This window comes from Hyla sarda, chromosome 1 (assembly GCF_029499605.1).
Source record: "Hyla sarda isolate aHylSar1 chromosome 1, aHylSar1.hap1, whole genome shotgun sequence".
Lineage (NCBI taxonomy): Eukaryota > Metazoa > Chordata > Amphibia > Anura > Hylidae > Hyla > Hyla sarda.
The window spans coordinates 216466663-216486520 of record NC_079189.1 but is presented as its reverse complement, the minus strand read 5'-3'; the positions used below and the strand labels follow the sequence as shown (position 1 = coordinate 216486520).

At 38.5% G+C, this 19858-nt stretch overlaps 1 protein-coding gene across 3 annotated transcripts in view; it reads right to left on the bottom strand.

The window, feature by feature from the left end:
* Window positions 1-1352: 1352 nt before the first annotated feature.
* LOC130304106 (transmembrane protease serine 11C-like) overlaps window positions 1353-19858 on the bottom strand; it is a 63532-nt gene continuing 45026 nt past the window's right edge. For all 3 annotated transcript variants that reach the window (XM_056551906.1, XM_056551904.1, XM_056551905.1), the window contains exons 5-10: window positions 19001-19170; window positions 16694-16732; window positions 10503-10671; window positions 8285-8541; window positions 6514-6656; window positions 1353-3755 (exon numbers count right to left, since the gene is read on the bottom strand). In XM_056551906.1, the coding sequence (XP_056407881.1) occupies window positions 3594-3755; window positions 6514-6656; window positions 8285-8541; window positions 10503-10671; window positions 16694-16732; window positions 19001-19170 (940 nt within the window). In that variant the 3' untranslated portion in view covers window positions 1353-3593. The remainder of the gene's footprint in view (window positions 3756-6513; window positions 6657-8284; window positions 8542-10502; window positions 10672-16693; window positions 16733-19000; window positions 19171-19858) is intronic.

Below are 19858 nucleotides of genomic sequence, written 5' to 3'. Positions count from 1 at the left end.
TATATATATATATAAATTTGTGCAAAGTTCTAAAAGTTGTCCATTCCTCATGAAAACCAATGGAAATTTTTAACTTATTAAAGGGGTACTCCGGTGAAAACCTTTTTTCTTTTAAATCAACTGGTGGCAGAAAGTTAAACATATTTGTAAATTACTTCTATTAAAAAATCTTAATCCTTCCTGTACTTATTAGCTGCTGAGTACTACAGAGGAAATTTGTTTCTTTTTGGAATGCTCTCTGATGACATCACGAGCACAGTTCTCTCTGCTCACGTTATTATAATAATATTGCTTTATTTATTGTTGTCCTTAGTGGGATTTGAACCCAAGTCCCCAGCACTGCAAGGCAGCAGTGCTAACCACTGGGCCACCATGCTGCCCTTAGCATACATCTGCTATGCATGGTTGCTAAAATGGACAGAGATGTCAGCAGAGAGCACTGTGCTCGTGATGTCATCAGTGTTCCAAAAAGAAAGGAATTTCCTCTGTAGTATTCAGCAGCTAATAAGTACTGGAAGGATTAAGATTTTTTAATAGAAGTAATTTACAAATATGCTTAACTTTCTGCCACCAGTTGATTTAAAAGAAAAAAGGTTTTCACCAGAGTACCCCTTTAACTTAAAAATAATCACCTATGTCACTGACAGCCTGCCGAACACTTCTATCCTGCCCCTTACTCAGACGCACAATCTTAAACCCACCCCTCTTACTCTTCCATCCTGTCATTAACTCATGCACATGTGCAGTCATGTCTTCTCACAGCCATGGTTTACCACTCCGTTACACAACACACACAAACACGCATCACACCACTTACTCCGGCCACAAAAACTGCAATTTTGCGTGTTTGGATGGTTTCGTTTTTATGCACTACACTTTACAGTAAAACTGTATTCTGTTGGTCAGTACTATTAAAATGATACCCATGTTTACATGCTTTTCTATTATTGTATTAATAATAATAATTATTGTATTTAACAAAATAGGTAGGTTTAAAATTGTCCTATTCTGACCCCTATAACTGATACCCACCGTGCATGAAGCGATTGCAGCTAAATGTATGTTCTGGTGTATTAGATACCAGTGCACCAGGATGTACATTTACATTCAATGTTCTGAAGGGGTTAATCACACATTGAATATGATAATCAAGCTTGAAAAAACAATGCAATTGTAATGTATTTTATTTTATATTTTATATTTATATATATATATATATATATATATATATATATATATATAGTTATTTTCACACTTGTCACAGTCTATATGAATAATAATGGTTAAACACATTTTCTCTTTATTTATAGAATATTATACAAGCATATAGAACATATTTAACATTATACCAACATTTATACAACATTATACTAGCATATGGAATACAAAATAAGAAAAGTCTTTATGCATATATAAATATCAAACAAATATTTTTGCAATATATTACAATAATAAACCTCTGTTTAGTTGGTACAGGGCTATAGGGATAAACTCTGTTTCTCCTGTGGTACTATGGGGATGGTTTGTGTTAGTGTCAGCAAGAGAAGGAGGATCTGCTCCACCCAGCAGCCCCTCCTCTTCCCATACACTAGAAGGGGAAAAGAGGTACTGATTTGTGGAGAGCAGATTCTCCTCCTCTCTGCTATTAGTCCATGGACTTCACCTCCGCCATAAATTTTTAAATTTGGATCTGATGATTTCATTTTTTTTTTGTGCAGGCAGCCTCAGCTGCCTGGAGTAATGGAGCACCGATAACACTGATCAATGCTGTGCAATGGGACAGCATTGTTCACTGTTTGCAATCTAAAGATTGCATGAAATAGTCCCTTATAGAGAATAAAAAATAGTAAATAAAATGTGGGAAAAGAAATGTAAAAAAATGCGAATAAGTTCCTTTCTCCTTTTCCAATTTTTCAAATAAAATAATGTAAAAAAATAAACATATGTGGCATTACCGCACGTGTAAATTTCCAAACTGTTAAAATATAACCTAACTTGTTCATTGACATAAACATAAAAAAAAAACAAAGGCCCCTCAAAACAAAAATGGTACCGATAGAAACTACACACCATGGTGCAAAAATGGAGTCCTCATACATCCCCATGTACAGAAAATAAGTGTTATAGGGGTAAGAGGAGGAAAATTTTAGGCTTACTAATTTTTATACAAAAAGGTAATACATATATATACTGTATACCTTTTATTTTTTTGTAGTAAAATAAAATTAAACCTATATAAAATGGGTATCGTTGTAATCGTATGGACCAACAGAAGAAAGATTATGTGTCATTTTTACCAAAAGTTGCAATTTCCCCCCACGGAGGCCTTTTCAAAAATGAAATAATAAATCTGATTGGTTGCTATGGGTATATATTTTACTTAACCTTTTCTTTTCTGTGATCCTATCAGGCGGCATAGACTAACGCAAATGGTGAGTACCTATTTAAATGTCCATATCTACAAGAAATGAACTTGGTGACATGAGTTGTCACACAAATATAAATACAAAAAAATGCATAAAACATATATAACAGAACAGGACATGTGTTACATCAAACATTTAAAGTGCAGTACAACAATGACTTAGATACATTATCATAAGAGAACCAATATTTACATGATGATATGGCTACCGTATTAGTTTACACATGTATTTAAGTGCTGTCCATTTGGATTCAGTGCAGGTAATCTGTAGTGTCATAAGCTCTGATCATGTTTCTCATATTTTTTACATTAGAGACAGTGCATACCATTTCACTACTACATTATAAAGCATATATTTTTTACATTGAAATACTTTGTTACATAGAAATAATTGCACAATAAATTGTTATGCAGAAAAATTAATATATGGACATACATTTTTACATTGACGCAATGCAATGTGCCATAAAGAAATCCTGTATAACAGGAACACATAATAAACTTGTGATCAGCACCTGATCTTCAAAGAGCTAGTTACATGCTTTTTAATAATCTGCCTGTATTGACAAGGGAAAATTAAAAGTCACATATAAGTGACAACAATGGGCCTCATTTACTAAGAGTGCAGTCTAGTTTTCATGGTGGGTTTATGTTTCTGACAGGTATTTTTCCATGGTATTTACTATTGTATCTGGGGATTTTCCCTATGTTTTGCTCTTTTTTACACCTGTGCTGAGCTGTCGGGATTTCCAGAGCTTAAATCCACCACATTTTATGTGGAAACAATAGTAAATTTGCAGGTTTCTTTCGAAAATATAGGGTTTTTTGGAGACACACCCCTTTTCTTTGATGGCTACACCCCTTTGTTGAGTTTTAAGTGGAGAGTTATTAGGATTTTTTGGCAGAAATTCTGGCACACGACACATAAAACTCTATAAAATCTGGAAAAGCCTTAGTAAATGAAGTCCAATATGTTTGCTATCTTTATAGAATTATCGACTATATTTTTCATGTCTTTTCTGCTTTTGTATAGCAGCAGATTTCCAAGAATACAAGTTGGGAGTACTTAGAAAAGTAAATGATAAATATCCAGATATGTTCAGTTTTTCAGGGTAATTAGCCTCTTAAAAAAGTAAAGTAGAACTATAAAAAGTAGAACTGTTGTACATCACAGGCCCGAATTGTTACTGATCCAGTTGCGCAAATATGTCACTCTGGAGTAGACACCAGGCCTATCTGGTAAGGCACATCCATCTCCAAAGCTGACAACGCCAACAAGCACCCATTTTCCATTATTTTGTGTAGTTACCAGCGGACCTCCGGAATCCCCCTTGTGTAGATAAAGTGTAAAAATCAACATATTAGTATGTTTCTAAAGCTACGTTCAATCATAGTGAAGAAAAATGAGGTTTCATAAATGCCAGAAGCAGTTCCTAATATATACTCCAACATACCACAGTTGTATAATACTGTATATACACACATAAAAGTTGCAAAAAAGTCGTAAATTTAAACCAGGTCAGATCTGGCTTACAAAACTGTCTTTGGAGGGCACTTTTAAAAACGTCTCACTAAAAGTCACAACTATGACTTTTTGAGCAGAAAAGTCTCAGAGAGAAGGAATTATACAAAATGGGGTTCTGATGTATGATAAATATGTTGCACATAAGCTAAACCAAAGCAAAAAAAAATAATAAAAATAATAACTTAAAAACTCCAAAGACAACAATGATAAATATCCCCCATTGTATCTCACATAAGTGAGAACACCCTTAACATTTTTGTAAATATTTTATATAAACTTTTCATGTGACAACACTGAAGAAATGACACTCCGCTACAATGTAAATTGGTGAGTGCACAGCCTGTATAACAGTGTTCAATGTTTCTGTTCCCTCCAAATAACACAACACACAGCCATTAATGTCTAAACCTTGGCAACAAAAGTGAGTACACCCCTAAGTGGAAATGTACAAACTGGGCCCAATTGGCCAGTTTCCTTCCCCAATGTCATGTGACTCGTTAATGTGACAAGGTCTCAGGTGTGAATGGGGAATAGGTGTTTAACATTTGGTGTTATCACTCTCACACTCTCTAGTACTGGTCACTGGAAGTTCAACATAACACCTCATAGCAAAAAACTCTGATGATCGAACAAACAGAATTGTTGATCTACTCAAAGATGACCAAGGCTATAATAAGATTGCCAAGACCCTTAAATTGAGCTGCAGCAAGGTGGGCAAGACCATACAGAGGTTTCACAAGACAGGTTCCATTTAAAAATGCCCTTGCATGGCCGACCAAAAAAGTTGAGTTCACATGCTCAGCATCATATCCTAAGGTTGTCTTTTGAAAATAAATGTATGAGCACTTCCAGCATTGCTGCAGTGGTTGAAGGAGCTGGGGGGTCAGCCTGTCAGTGTTCAGACCATACGCCCCACACTGCATCAAATTGGTCAGCCTGGCTGTTGTCCTAGAGGGAAGCCTCTTCTACAGAGGAAACAGTTCGTTAAAGACAAGGAGACTAAGGACATGGATTACTGGAGCCATGTCCTGTGGTCCAATGAGACCAAGATAAACTTATCTGGTTTAGATGGTCTCAAGCGTGTGTGGTGACAAACAGATGAAAAGTACAAAGACAAATATGTCTTGTCTCTACAGTCAAGTATGGTGGAGGGAGTGTAATGATATGGGACTGCATGAATGTTGCAGGCACTGGGGAGCTAGAGTTCCTTGAGGGAACCCTAATTGCCAGCATGATCTCCCTCCCTTTTAACACTAGTCTGCAGGGCATATTCCAACATGATAACAACCCAAAACACACCTCCAAGACGACCATTGTCTTACTAAAGAACCTAAGAGTAAAGATGATAGACTGGCCAAACATGTCTCCTAAGCCCTATTGAGCATCTGTGGCGCATCCTCAAATGGAATGTAGGGAAGTGCAAGGTCCATAAGATCCACCAGCTCTGTGATGTTGTCATGAAGGAGTGGAAGAGGACTCCAGTGGTAACCTGTGAAGCTCTGGTGAACTTTATGCCCAAGATGCTTAAAGGGGTACTCCGCTGTTAGACATCATATCCCCCAAAGGATAGGGGATAACATGATGTGACTCCCCTTCCATAGACTTGCGTTGAGGGGGCAGACATGATGTCACAAGGGGGCGGGGCTGTGACATCACGATGCCCCGTCCCTTGCACCGCCCATCATCAGCCCCGGAGGTAACGGGCTGCTGATGTGGGGGGGGGGGGGAATCGCGGGGGTCCCCAGCGGTGGGCCCCCGCTATCAGACATCTTATCCCCTTTGGATAGGACGGCAGAGTAACCCTTTAAGGCAGTGCTAGAAAATAATGGTGGTCACACTAAATATTTGGGCCCAATTTGGATTTTTTGTTGGGGTGTACTCACTTTTGTTGCCAAGGTTTAGACATTAAAGGGGTACTCTGCCCCTAGACATCTTATCCCCTATCCAAAGGATAGAGGATAAGATGTCTGATCACTGGGGACCCCCATGATCTCGGCAGCAGCACCCCAGACATCTGATGCACGGAGCGAACTTCGCTCTGTACCGGATGACTGGCAATGCGGGGCGGAGGCTCGTGATGTAACGGTCACGCCCCCTCAATGCAAGTCTATGGGAGGGGGCATGACGGCCACCACACCTGCATTGAGGGGGCGTGGCTGTGATGTCACAAGCAGGGCATGGCCGTGAAGTCATGAGCCTTTGGAACTGTATCTGATGCTCTAAATGAATGCCGGGTGCAGCAGGGAGATCGTGGGGGTCCCCAGCAGCGGGGGCCCCGCGAACAGACATCTAGGGGCAGAGTACCCCTCTAATGGCTGTGTGTTTAGTTATTTTGAGGGGACACAACATTAAACACTGTTATACAGGCTGTGCACTCACTACTCTACATTGTAGCAGAGTGTCATTTCTTTAGCGTTGTCACATGAAAAGATAGAATAAAATATTTACAAAAAAAATAAAAAAAAGTGTGTATATATATATATATATATATATATATATATATATATATATATATGACCAAGAGAAGTAATATGGTGGCATAAGTAATGTTACAAGAATTTACCTGACAGGCATCAATTTGTCCCTCAATGTATCCAGCACATATCATGGATGGATTTATTAAATTTCCATACATCTGTGGGCTTCCACATAAAGCTGAGCTTATTATCTTCACTTCCGCTTGCTGAAGATTAGGTGATGATGGGCCTGTAAATAATAAAACAAAACAACACATTTTATGTTGCTATGCAGGTACAAGAAAATTCGACATTTTTGCTTACAAGTTTATCGTCACTTGGAATTGGAATAGTTTAGACTGGAAATAATAGAATACCTTTTATTTATCTATATATTTTTGTTTAATATCCACTGGCAGATGTGCATCTGTGTTAGGCTATGCTCACACTGCTGTCTATGGTTCTGTTCAGACCCTCCATCACCAATCCTACCAGGGTTAGTCGTGCAATAGAATGTGAACTGGTTTTTTTATGCTATATATGGGTAAGGTCACACATGCTGTATTTTGCTTCATATTCACTGCTGCTTTTTGAAGTCAATGGGTAGCAAAATCAGCTGCAGAAAATATGCAGCAAAATTGGGCATGTGTGGCCCTACCCTATATATATTATATATATATATATATATATATATATATATATACACAGTGGTCCCTCAAGTTACAATATTAATTGGTTCCAGGACAACCATTGTATGTTGAAACCATTGTATGTTGAGACCAGAACTTTATGGAATCCTGGTAATTGGTTCTGAAGTCACCAAAATGTCATCCAAAAATAGGAAAAAGTGAGGATTAAAGAAAAATAAGTAGAGAACTAATATAGATAAAGCAAATTCTTACATAGAAAAGTAAGAAAGATCTGCTGGGAGCTATAATTACTGTCTATGTCAGTGTTTCCCAAGCAGGGTGCCTCCAGCTGTTGCAAAACTACAACTCCCAGCATGCCCGGACAGCCGTTGGCTGTCCGGGCATGCTGAGAGTTGTAGTTTTGCAACAGCTGGAGGCACCCTGGTTGGGAAACAATGGTTTATGTAGAGGACAGGAGCTTCTTCAGGGTCTTATACAGTACGCAGTGTCCAAAATGGAGCCGCCCTTACCTGGTGTCCAAAGGAGCAGCTAACCCTGGCACAGGTAGGGAGTAGTACAGAACTTGTAGTTCCTCCCTTTTACTGTAGGGGGCGCTACCAGACAGCCAGTCAGTGCATGCACTTCAGTAATGCAGGTGATTTACCAGTAAATTCCCATTCTGATTGGTCAGTTCCTCCAGTTGTGACACATTTCACAGATCTGGACTGTCTGTACCATTGTATGTTGAGTCTGGTTTCAAGTTACAATGGTCCAGAAAAGACCACTGTATGTTGAAACTATTGTATGTTGAGGCCATTGTAAGTTGAGGGATCACTGTATATATATATATATATATATATATATATATATATATATATATATATATATATATATACACAGCTGTTTAAAGGAGTATTCCGACACTTTATACATCTTATACTCTATCCAAAGGATCGGGGATAAGATGTATGATCGCAGAGGTCCCGTCGCTGGGGACCCCCACGATCTCTGTGCAGCCCCCCCGGCATTCTGTGCCAGGCGCTGCCTCTGAGACAGGGACGTGAGGTCACGGCCACGCCCCCTAGTAACACCACACCACGCCCCCTCCATTCATGTCTATGGGAGGGAGCGTGGTGGCTGTCACGCCCCCTCCCATAGACATGAATGGAGGGGGCGTGGTGTGACGTCACTAGGCCGGAATACCCCTTTAATACAAGGCATTCTTAATTATATTATTGATAGTACTTACCTTCGTTTTCAAGAGCTCCCCATCCTGTAACATAGCATGACGTATCATCTGCAAAGTTCTCCGATGAACTTGGTAAACATACAGGACGGATGTCTTTCTTAAAGTTTAGTGGATGAGACAGCTCAAGAAGCGCAATGTCATTTCCGTGTCTCTCATTAAAATTTGCATTGACTATGATCCGTTTCAGTTTTAATCCATATTGAGGCTTTGATGAAACTGTACCTAGAATTACTGTCCACATATTAACTATTTTATTGCTGAGGAGACATAAAAAAAAGATAACAGAAAAATGTAAAAATAAATCATTTGATGTATATTAAAATTTACTACTATTTACTTATAAACCATGGAATGTATAAGGCATCACTCATATTATACAGTTAGGGCAGTATTGCCAAGTGATAAGTTGTCCCATTATTGACCAGAAAGTTAATATTTCCTATTTATACACAGATAACTGCCATGCTATTGAAAGGGGTTATCTCACAAAGAGATGTGGTATTTATATATATATATATATTTATGCATGTACATAAATGCATCAATGTTGCCAGCTTTGTGGTTTAGTTCAATTCACATGTAATTTCTCAGCTAAATACAACATGGATTCATTTGTTTTATTAACCTATGTTTTTCAATCCTGAAATAGTTCAATATATTTTTTATATAGACTTTAGTTATTAATTTCATTCATAAATGGTAAATGGTAGATGTTTTTCTTCTTCTAATTTTCAATTTTACTATCAATTTTTTTTAAATCATCCTGCAGTTTTGACCACCAAGCCTAACAATAAGCTGACACTTCCTGTCCTGTAATGATAACTTTACAGCAGTCTTTTCACTATCATCAGGCAGGATTATAGTGAAAGGTGACACCAGTATATTGGGATGGGAACAGGCTATTTATTGCTTCTATCCTTCCCTTTTCTGCACAGATCACTATGCATGTCTAGAAAACTCTCCCATAAAAGTCAATGAGTCCTCTCCAGTTTGTTGGTTAATATATCCATGTGGCTGGTGTAAAGCATCTCTCTAAATGCTGTTAAAGCAGGACAGAAGCTCAATCAAGATGGCTGCCCCCAAAATAATGTTAAACAATTGAAGTAAAAAAATCACACACAGAAACAAAAACAGATTAAGGGTGCGTTCACACGCTAGTAACTAGCAGTGGTTTTCCGCTGCGAGTTATGCTACCATTGATTTAAATGGGTCCACAGAAAGTCCGCAATAGTGTCAGATTTGCGGACTGTCCGTGGACCCATTCAAATGAATGGTAGCGTAACTCACAGCGGGTTTCCCGCAGCGGAAAATCCGCTGCTAGTTACTAGCGTGTGAACGCACCCTCAAACAAAGTTCATTATCTGGCTCTAATAAGTAAAATAATCTAGGTGATATAGTCCCTTTAAATAAAAGCCAAAGTGTCCTATTAGTGTCAACCACATTGGCCTACATTTACTATTGAAACCCGACATGTTTTGTCGGGTTGTGCGCCAGATTCTGTTGCATTGCGCCAGAAATTCTGTCTGCGCCAGATAGTGCACCAGAATTTGCGCCAGAATTGAATAAACCCCGACTAACTCTCTATTTGCTAAGAAAACCCGAAAAGAGGGCATGGCTGCCGGGAAAGGGGGTGTGGTCTCAGAAATGGGGCGTGTTCCTGACATTTTCACAGAAACCCAACATATTTACTAAGGTTTTCACATAAAATGTGGTGGATTTGAGCTGAGGAAAACCCTACAGATCAGAGCATGTGTAAAAAAAGCAAAGTGTAGGGAAAGTGGAAAATGTAGGAAAACCTTAGTAAATACCGTGGAAAATAAATTGTAGGGAATAAAAAACCTACACTCCTTTGTTAGTAAATAAGGGCCATTGTCTTTTACCAATTCCTGCCACAGATACCCACAAAAATAAACTTATAATATTCAGCTCTAGTGCTACCATAAATGCCAGCCATACACAAAGAAGCACCATGACTGATGTCAATTTTATATGAGATCAAGTTATATATCCCCTCTTTTATGTATGACCCTATTACCACTGTATATTCTATATTTTACTGTACTGTATATATTATGGTAAAGCCTTGCACAAGCAGGTAGGGTCTTTGCAGTCTGGAGTATTTCATTCCCATTCCCAGATCATTGCCATTAGTTCTAAAACCTTACTCAGGATTCTAATGATAAATGAATTCCTATGTAGAATGCAGATGACCACTTACCTTTCAAAACAGTGAGCAGCAGATACAAGCCAAGTATTGCTGATGAGTGACGCTCCACATCTATGAACGCCATTTAAACGCAGACTGGCCTGCCAGGGCCATGACCCTAAAGATGCTGGTTCACCTCCTACTATTCTGCTTGATACTGAAGGTCCTCCAATACCACAATCTGTTCAGAAAATAGTAATAATAATCTGAATACATTGCTTCAGACACTAAGGGCAATGTTTGGAGTGGGGCCATTAAAGGTCTAATAGAAGATCTACCCCTTAAAGGGGTACTCTGCTCCCCCAGCATTTGGAACATTTTGTTCCGAACGCTTGGAGCAGGCAGCCATGATCATGACGTCACACCCCCCCCCCCCCCCATCACGTCACACCACACCCCCTTAATGCAAGTCTATGGGAGGGGGCGTGGCAGCCACCACACCCTCTCCCATAGACTTGCATTGAGAAGGCGTGGTGTGACATATAAAGGGGCATGGCCATGATGTCACGACCCCCGCTGCACACACCCGGCGTTCGTACAGAGATCTGCATTGATCTGCACTGAGATCACTCCGTAGCTGATGACGGGAAATACAGGGGCCAGGGTATCGTGACGACACGGATCCGCCCCCTCATGATGTCACACCACGCCCACTCAATGCAAACCTATGGAAGGTGGTGCCCGTCATTAGCCGCGGAGCGATCTTCACTCTGTGCAGCTCATGAACAGGAGTACTGCAGGATAAATCGCGGGGGTCCCCAGTGGTGGGACCCCCGCAATCAGACATTTTATCCCCTATCCTAAGATATCTAGGGGTAGAGTACCCCTTTAAAACTAGTGTTTAAAGGGGTACTCCAGTGGAAAACAACTGGTGCCAGAAAGTTAAACAGATTTGTAAATTACTTCTATTTAAAAATCTTAACCCTTTCAGTACTTATCAGCTGCGGTATGCTCCAGAGGAAGTTCTTTTCTTTTTACATTTCTTTTCTGTCTGACCACTGTGCTCTCTGCTGACACATCTGTCTGTGGTTAGACGAAAATAAATTGAAAAAGAAAAGAGCTTTCTCTGGCGCATACAGCAGGTGATAAGTAATGGAAGTATTAAGATTTTTAAATAGAAGTAATTTACAAATCTGTGTAACTTTCTGGCACCAGTTGTTTTCCACTGAAGTACCCCTGTAACTCCAACCAGGAATCTTAAAAACATGTCAGAAATCTACTCAGTAGACAAGATTACCTATCTGTGACCAGCTTTTTTGGGGTGATTAGTTTATAAAATTCCTGGTTGTTGTGAAACACTGACTTTATGGAAAAGCGGTCTTGAAAAGTTGGCATGAGGGAACTGCTTTGTACGTTCTTTTTCACATAATTTCCAGTGGAGCATTAAAGGGGTACTCTGGAGAACTAAACCCATAGCATATCCTTTCCCTCTCATCAACCTGTTTAATTGTGTAAACATCATTCATGAGTTAAAATGAGCAGTTTCAGAATTTTTTTTGTCACTTACATGCATGAAATCAGGGAATGACATCATCCAGCCATGACTGGTGTCAAGATAGGAGGTCGAGATATGAGGATGGGATAGGAGGTCTGGATAGGAGGATGGGATAGGAGGTCAAGATATGACGACAGGAAAGGAGGTCGGGATAGGAGGTCGGGATAGGAGGTCGGGATAGGAGGTCGGGATAGGAGGTCGGGATAGGAGGTCGAGATAGGAGGTCGAGATAGGAGGTCGAGATAGGAGGTCGAGATAGGAGGTCGAGATAGGAGGTCGAGATAGGAGGTCGAGATAAGAGGTCGAGATAAGAGGTCGGGATAAGAGCTCGAGATTGGAGGACGGGATAGGAGGACAGGATAGGAGGTCGGGATAGAAGGACGGGATGGGAGGACGGGATGGGAGGACGGGATAGGAGGACGGGATAGGAGGACGGGATAAGAGGACGGGATAGGAGGTCGGGATAGGAGGTCGGGATAGGAGGTCGGGATAGGAGGTCGGGATAGGAGGTCGGGATAGGAGGTCGGGATAGGAGGACGGGATAGGAGGACGGGATAGGAGGACGGGATAGGAGGACGGGATAGGAGGACGGGATAGGAGGACTGGATAGGAGGACGGGATAGGAGGACTGGATAGGAGGTCGGGGTATGAGGACGGGATATGAGGACGGGATATGAGGACGGGATATGGGGTTGGGATATGACAACAATATATGGGGATGGGATTTGAAGTCAAAAGCTTCCTCCTTTGTTGATTTTCCTCCCCAACAAGGATGAGGAAGGAAAAAACAGGCAACGCCGGGTACTCAGCTAGTATATATATATATATATATATATATATATACAGAAAAGTTTTTTGTGGTACTGACCACTGCATAGGTTAGGTCTCCCAAATTTTAATTAGAAAGAATTTTCGTAAAGGGAACCTTTAAAATATTGCTTTTAATTTATCCTTTAAAAAATATACAAAAAACAAAAAACAAAATAATGAATGAAAGATTTTTTTGGAAAAAATTTTTTGGAAAAAATCTTTTGAAAAATTATTTTCTTGACCGCCACCAGTGTATATGATTAACTTGTGTTCAAACAATGTTCATAATTCCGTAATAATTCTGAAAGTTCAAACAATGTTCATAAGTTCCTGTGTGTTAAAGGTCTATCGATCAATCTCAGTATCGGTGCCTATTCACATAGGTAGCCGCTGTGCCTGCGTTATTCTCCTTTTCTTATTTCGATATGTAATAAGCGCATCCACATTGGAATACCAGTACAATACAACAACAATTCCGTAATATAGTGCTGTGTTAAATTGCAATTAATCTCATATTGCTATATGCTTGTTCACATTCATGCCGGTTGCGATATATTGGTTATACTCCACATGAGTGTGTTCATTGGTATACAGGGTTAATCACCATCCCGGGCGTGTATCCAACACCTTGTATGTGCGCTTGTTCACACTCCTGCTAATGGATCGTCAATCTGGGTATATGTACGAACCCCTATATATGTGTTTGTTCACACTGCTGCCGGTTGATTGCCCTTCTGGGCGTATGTCCAACACCTTATATAGGTGCTTATTCACACTCCTACTGGTTGTAATATTTGAATAGTTTACAGATTAAAGTTCCTAAATAAATCGTTTTATCACCGGCTGAGGCATATATCCTCCACTGTATAACACTCTCCGATTGGGATCAATTTAATTCACATATGAATATATACGGTCCTGGTTGTTCGTCCTCGTATTTGTTTTATTTTTGTAGTTCTAATATCCACTCTGCGTTATTAGGTTTTAGCTTTCTGTTCACATTGATGTATTCATGTCTCAGCCTTTTTTAACCCTCTACATGAGACATTCGCAGTCACCACAGCACCTCATTCATACAGTGTTATCTGTTAATTATTATTATACTGAGGTGTATATATTCACTGCACTGTGGAGCTCTATATAGTGAATACTCAGGGTGTAATTCATACACCTCGATTCTTCACTATTACTTGTAGTGAGTATATTACTATGTATGTGAACCCATCAATCATCACAATACCAATAAATCACCACATGCATATTTCACACAATTTGTAGCCTTTTTGTTACTCATGCACAAATAGATTCAGGTATGATTGGACGATTGCATATAAACCTCTGAGTACGTAAAGACTCTATTCACATTGTGTTGCGGTCACACATATTGTTCAGCGTATATGGAGCCAATTGCAGATATGAGGATATTATCCAGTTTAATAATTTGTAGAGTTCAAACGTTAGTAGTCATTAATTGTAGTTGTATTTAGTATGCACAGTCTATAATGCGATTGTCAGCAACTTATGACCTTTATCATATTGATATATTTAAATATGCACTTATTTCTTTTTGTTATCCATTTGCATATTTGATATATTTTATACAAGTGTTCCGTAATTATTATTCACTTAGTATCATATTTCCTTTCCCACAGGAATCCATTTACACTTTGCATGCATGCATTGCCTTATATCTTGTTTTAGAGAGGTCAATAGAAAAAAGTGCAAATGGAAAGAAAAAACCTGGTGTAGATCAAGGATGCAGTTCACATTGTCTAGGTTCGACGCGTTTCTTTTGCCAGGTCTTCAGGAACCATATTAGGCCATTTTCTTTCATCAAAAGTATAGAGCCATGTTGTTTGATGTCCGACACTGATGGCGGTCAGCACCAAATGCCGCCATTGTATCTTCCTTAAATAGGACGTCATTCCCACTCCACCCTCCTTCCTTTCTGGTTCTACCTATCACTGCTTGCTACGTCAGTTACCTGTCGTGTCTATGTGCAGAGAAGGTGATTGGGACCAGGTGTATGCACTTTTTTCTATTGACCTCTCTAAAACAAGATATAAGGCAATGCATGCATGCAAAGTGTAAATGGATTCCTGTGGGAAAGGAAATATGATACTAAGTGAATAATAATTACGGAACACTTGTATAAAATATATCAAATATGCAAATGGATAACAAAAAGAAATAAGTGCATATTTAAATATATCAATATGATAAAGGTCATAAGTTGCTGACAATCGCATTATAGACTGTGCATACTAAATACAACTACAATTAATGACTACTAACGTTTGAACTCTACAAATTATTAAACTGGATAATATCCTCATATCTGCAATTGGCTCCATATACGCTGAACAATATGTGTGACCGCAACACAATGTGAATAGAGTCTTTACGTACTCAGAGGTTTATATGCAATCGTCCAATCATACCTGAATCTATTTGTGCATGAGTAACAAAAAGGCTACAAATTGTGTGAAATATGCATGTGGTGATTTATTGGTATTGTGATGATTGATGGGTTCACATACATAGTAATATACTCACTACAAGTAATAGTGAAGAATCGAGGTGTATGAATTACACCCTGAGTATTCACTATATAGAGCTCCACAGTGCAGTGAATATATACACCTCAGTATAATAATAATTAACAGATAACACTGTATGAATGAGGTGCTGTGGTGACTGCGAATGTCTCATGTAGAGGGTTAAAAAAGGCTGAGACATGAATACATCAATGTGAACAGAAAGCTAAAACCTAATAACGCAGAGTGGATATTAGAACTACAAAAATAAAACAAATACGAGGACGAACAACCAGGACCGTATATATTCATATGTGAATTAAATTGATCCCAATCGGAGAGTGTTATACAGTGGAGGATATATGCCTCAGCCGGTGATAAAACGATTTATTTAGGAACTTTAATCTGTAAACTATTCAAATATTACAACCAGTAGGAGTGTGAATAAGCACCTATATAAGGTGTTGGACATACGCCCAGAAGGGCAATCAACCGGCAGCAGTGTGAACAAACACATATATAGGGGTTCGTACATATACCCAGATTGACGATCCATTAGCAGGAGTGTGAACAAGCGCACATACAAGGTGTTGGATACACGCCCGGGATGGTGATTAACCCTGTATACCAATGAACACACTCATGTGGAGTATAACCAATATATCGCAACCGGCATGAATGTGAACAAGCATATAGCAATATGAGATTAATTGCAATTTAACACAGCACTATATTACGGAATTGTTGTTGTATTGTACTGGTATTCCAATGTGGATGCGCTTATTACATATCGAAATAAGAAAAGGAGAATAACGCAGGCACAGCGGCTACCTATGTGAATAGGCACCGATACTGAGATTGATCGATAGACCTTTAACACACAGGAACTTATGAACATTGTTTGAACTTTCAGAATTATTACGGAATTATGAACATTGTTTGAACACAAGTTAATCATATACACTGGTGGCGGTCAAGAAAATAATTTTTCAAAAGATTTTTTCCAAAAAATTTTTTCCAAAAAAATCTTTCATTCATTATTTTGTTTTTTGTTTTTTGTATATTTTTTAAAGGATAAATTAAAAGCAATATTTTAAAGGTTCCCTTTACGAAAATTCTTTCTATATATATATATATATATATATATATAAGCACACACACACACATACACACACATACTTCCCTGGAGTACCCCTTTAATGTCCTATAAGTTTCTAAACATTGTTATGATGCTCTCCTCAAGGAGAAACCTTACCCCCCTTTGGACCCAATATTAAAGAAAGGAACAATAAACTTATAATTTATTCTAAATGTATTATATGCATAACATTAAAAACAAATATGAAGTTATGTGATCTTACCACAATATATGAGGTTTTCCGCGTCCTCGACTGGGATTTCTAAAGGGAAACATTAACATTAATTATTAGAAATCAACACTATCCCTGGGTTTAAAGGGGTTCTATAGGACATTAATACTGCTGGCCTATCATTAGGATAGACCGTCAATGTGTCACCATTTGGGTGCAATCTACATAACCCCTACCAATTGATCCTTACGATAAATATGGCAATGTTGGGTGGCCTTGTTCTTGGGTTTGGTGGGGGTCTCAGTGGTCCAACCAACTAACTTCTTATGCCTTATATTGTGGATAGAGAATAATTTCTTTCAATGGGAATATCCTTATAACTTTACTCCCTTCTCCCCATATTTAGGGGAGTCAAGGGCTATGTTTGGTTAACAGCTTTCTGATGTGTTAGGCCATTTTAAACATGTACTGTATGGCATATCCTGCCCCAAGGTTATAACTAGGGTAAAGTTGTGAACAAGTTCCCTGTATGCTGGGTGCCAGGGAGTGCCAAAAAGCCACTCTAAAATGGGCTGGATATTTAGATATAGGGCTAGAGCCCGTATTTAAATACAGAACATTTGTTATTTAATTGTGACTCCACTAGAAATAATTTAATAGGTTAAATGTAATTTTCGAAACCACATTTTATCAATTTGGTGAGATTTAATCTAGAATTTCCTCATGCCACATGAACACTCATCTGCTAAAACTAGATATTCAAATGACTTAATATAAAACAAGGCATGTGTCATTGTACATTATGAAATGCTGGAAATGCAGGTTCATTTTAGCAGGAAGGAACAGTCATTCGATTATTGATGCGTCACAGTGAATATTCTCATACAGTCAAGAGGTTTTAAGAGCAAGAAATTCTTCTAGGCAAGAGCAGAATGAGAACTATTTTGCTTGGTCTTAAAAGCTTGTACCCTTAAATTTTTCTCAACTTAATCCACCAAATACATTGATACCAGTATAAGGGTAGATTCAGACACTTGTTTTTCAGTAAAAAGCGTTAGCTGGGAGTCAATAGGGAAATATGAACACCATAGAGACATGTGTTTTTCTTTGTGGATTGTTTATACCCTTCAGTTGTGTTTTTTTGTCCTTGGAAATTTTTGAAAATTGCTTTATGCATTTTTCCCTATTTTGTGGAGTTTTTCCTCCCATAGACCTTTATAGGTTGGGAAAAAAATGGCAGAAAAAAATGTGTATGTGGACATTTTTTCTAGAGTTTTTCTTACATTCTTTAATAGAAATCCATGAGTCGCATGATAAAAGAATCACATTAAAGGGGTTATCCAGGAAAAAACTTTTTTTTTCTATATCAACTGGCTCCAGAAAGTTAAACAGATTTGTAAATTACTTCTATTAAAAAAATATTAATCCTTTCAGTACTTATGAGCTTCTGAAGTTAAGGTTGGTCTTTTCGGTCTAAGTCCTCTCTGATGACAGCTGTCTCTGGAAACGCCCAGTTTAGAAGCAAATCCCCATAGTAAACCTCTTCTAAACTGGGCGTTTCCCGAGACAGTAGTCATCAGAGAGCACTTAGACAGAAAAGAACAACCTTAACTTCAGAAGCTCATAAGTACTGAAAGGATTAAGATTTTTTAATAGAAGTAATTTACAAATCTGTTTAACTTTCTGGAGCCAATTTTTTCCTGGAATACCCCTTTAAAGGACTAACACAGTTGAAAAAACACCACAAAAAGTAATGCATATACTAATACATACTTAGGCTACTTTAACAATACTATAATGCCCTGTCGAGAACGGCCGTTAAGTCCTCTTATTTATTTTTTTTTTTACTTAAACAGCCATTGTCTGGACGGGGAACAATAGGCAACAATGGGTACCGATGAATCCCATTATAACCTATTGGGTCTGTCGGGCACTGTTGATTTGTAGCGGGGGAAAAAGACTACACTTGCAGTATTTTTTCTCCCACTATTCTCTCCGGGTTCCCTGATTGGCTGTCACACTGCCGTGTCTTAATGGCAATGTGAAAGGGGCCTAATTTGAGAAAAATTGCCCAAAAAATGCATCATGGATTTAAAAAAAAAAAAAAAAAAAAAAAGATAAGCAGGTGATTTTTATGGCATTTCTTTTAGGCCAAAGAAAAAAAAAGGCTAAACATAATTTATGTCCAAAGGAGACATAAAAGAATATTTACTATTATGATTATAAACATTGCTCTTGGAGTTGCTGCCAATCCGTCCATTACAAGCAGTTTATATCTTTGCAGCATGAGACATGAATAGGAATGTGTGATATATAATGTATGATAAGGTTGTGAAGATCAGATTATTGACTACTTACCTGACAACTGAAGTGAGCTTTTGTCAATGTCAAACTGGAATTTTGTAGTCCTAGAAGCATTAATAAGATTCTCCGAGAAGATTTTCTGAGCAGTAGATAAAGAAAATGACTTGCTGTCAGCACTGGATACTAGAAACAGGATCACAAATTCTGCTATTACACTCCCAGGGCTGCAAAACAAGATTTTTTATATTAATATTGTTCAAGTATTTGCTTTCATTTTGTAAGCGCAGAAATGGGTCTCACAACAAGATCTCAGAGCTAAACGAAAGTGCCCCTAAACTGCTACTATGCCCCCAAATAAACTGTGCCACTTCCTTTTAATAAACTGTCCCACCTTAGGACACTCACCTGGGCCGAGTCCCACACTACTCTACAAGTTTTCGAATCAAACCTCCTCTAATCAGGTCTGGTCAATACAGAATGAGGCAGGCAGCACAAATAGCGCTGCTGCCTCATAAAGCGCTGGCGGGGAGGGAGTTGGTGTTTAAATACACCAATGCAATTAAAACTCGGCACTGCAGGGAACTTTCCGCCAGTTCCCTGAACAGGCTGGAGGTGGTGGAGGCCTATACTACTTTGTGGCCAGTATGTCCTTCATAGCTATAGCACTGTTTCCTACAGTAGCTTATTCTCCTCTCCCACTAAAATAAATGTATATATAAAGACAGTTAAACATATATATATATATATATATATATATATATATATATATATATATATATATATAGTAAATTTGAGTAGCCGTATTAGTCCAGTGATGCAGGTGCAAATCAAAAAATGTTTCAGTATCTTGTAATACCCTTTTTATTGGACTACAAAATTCTGTTAGTCCAATAAAAAAGGTATTACAAGATA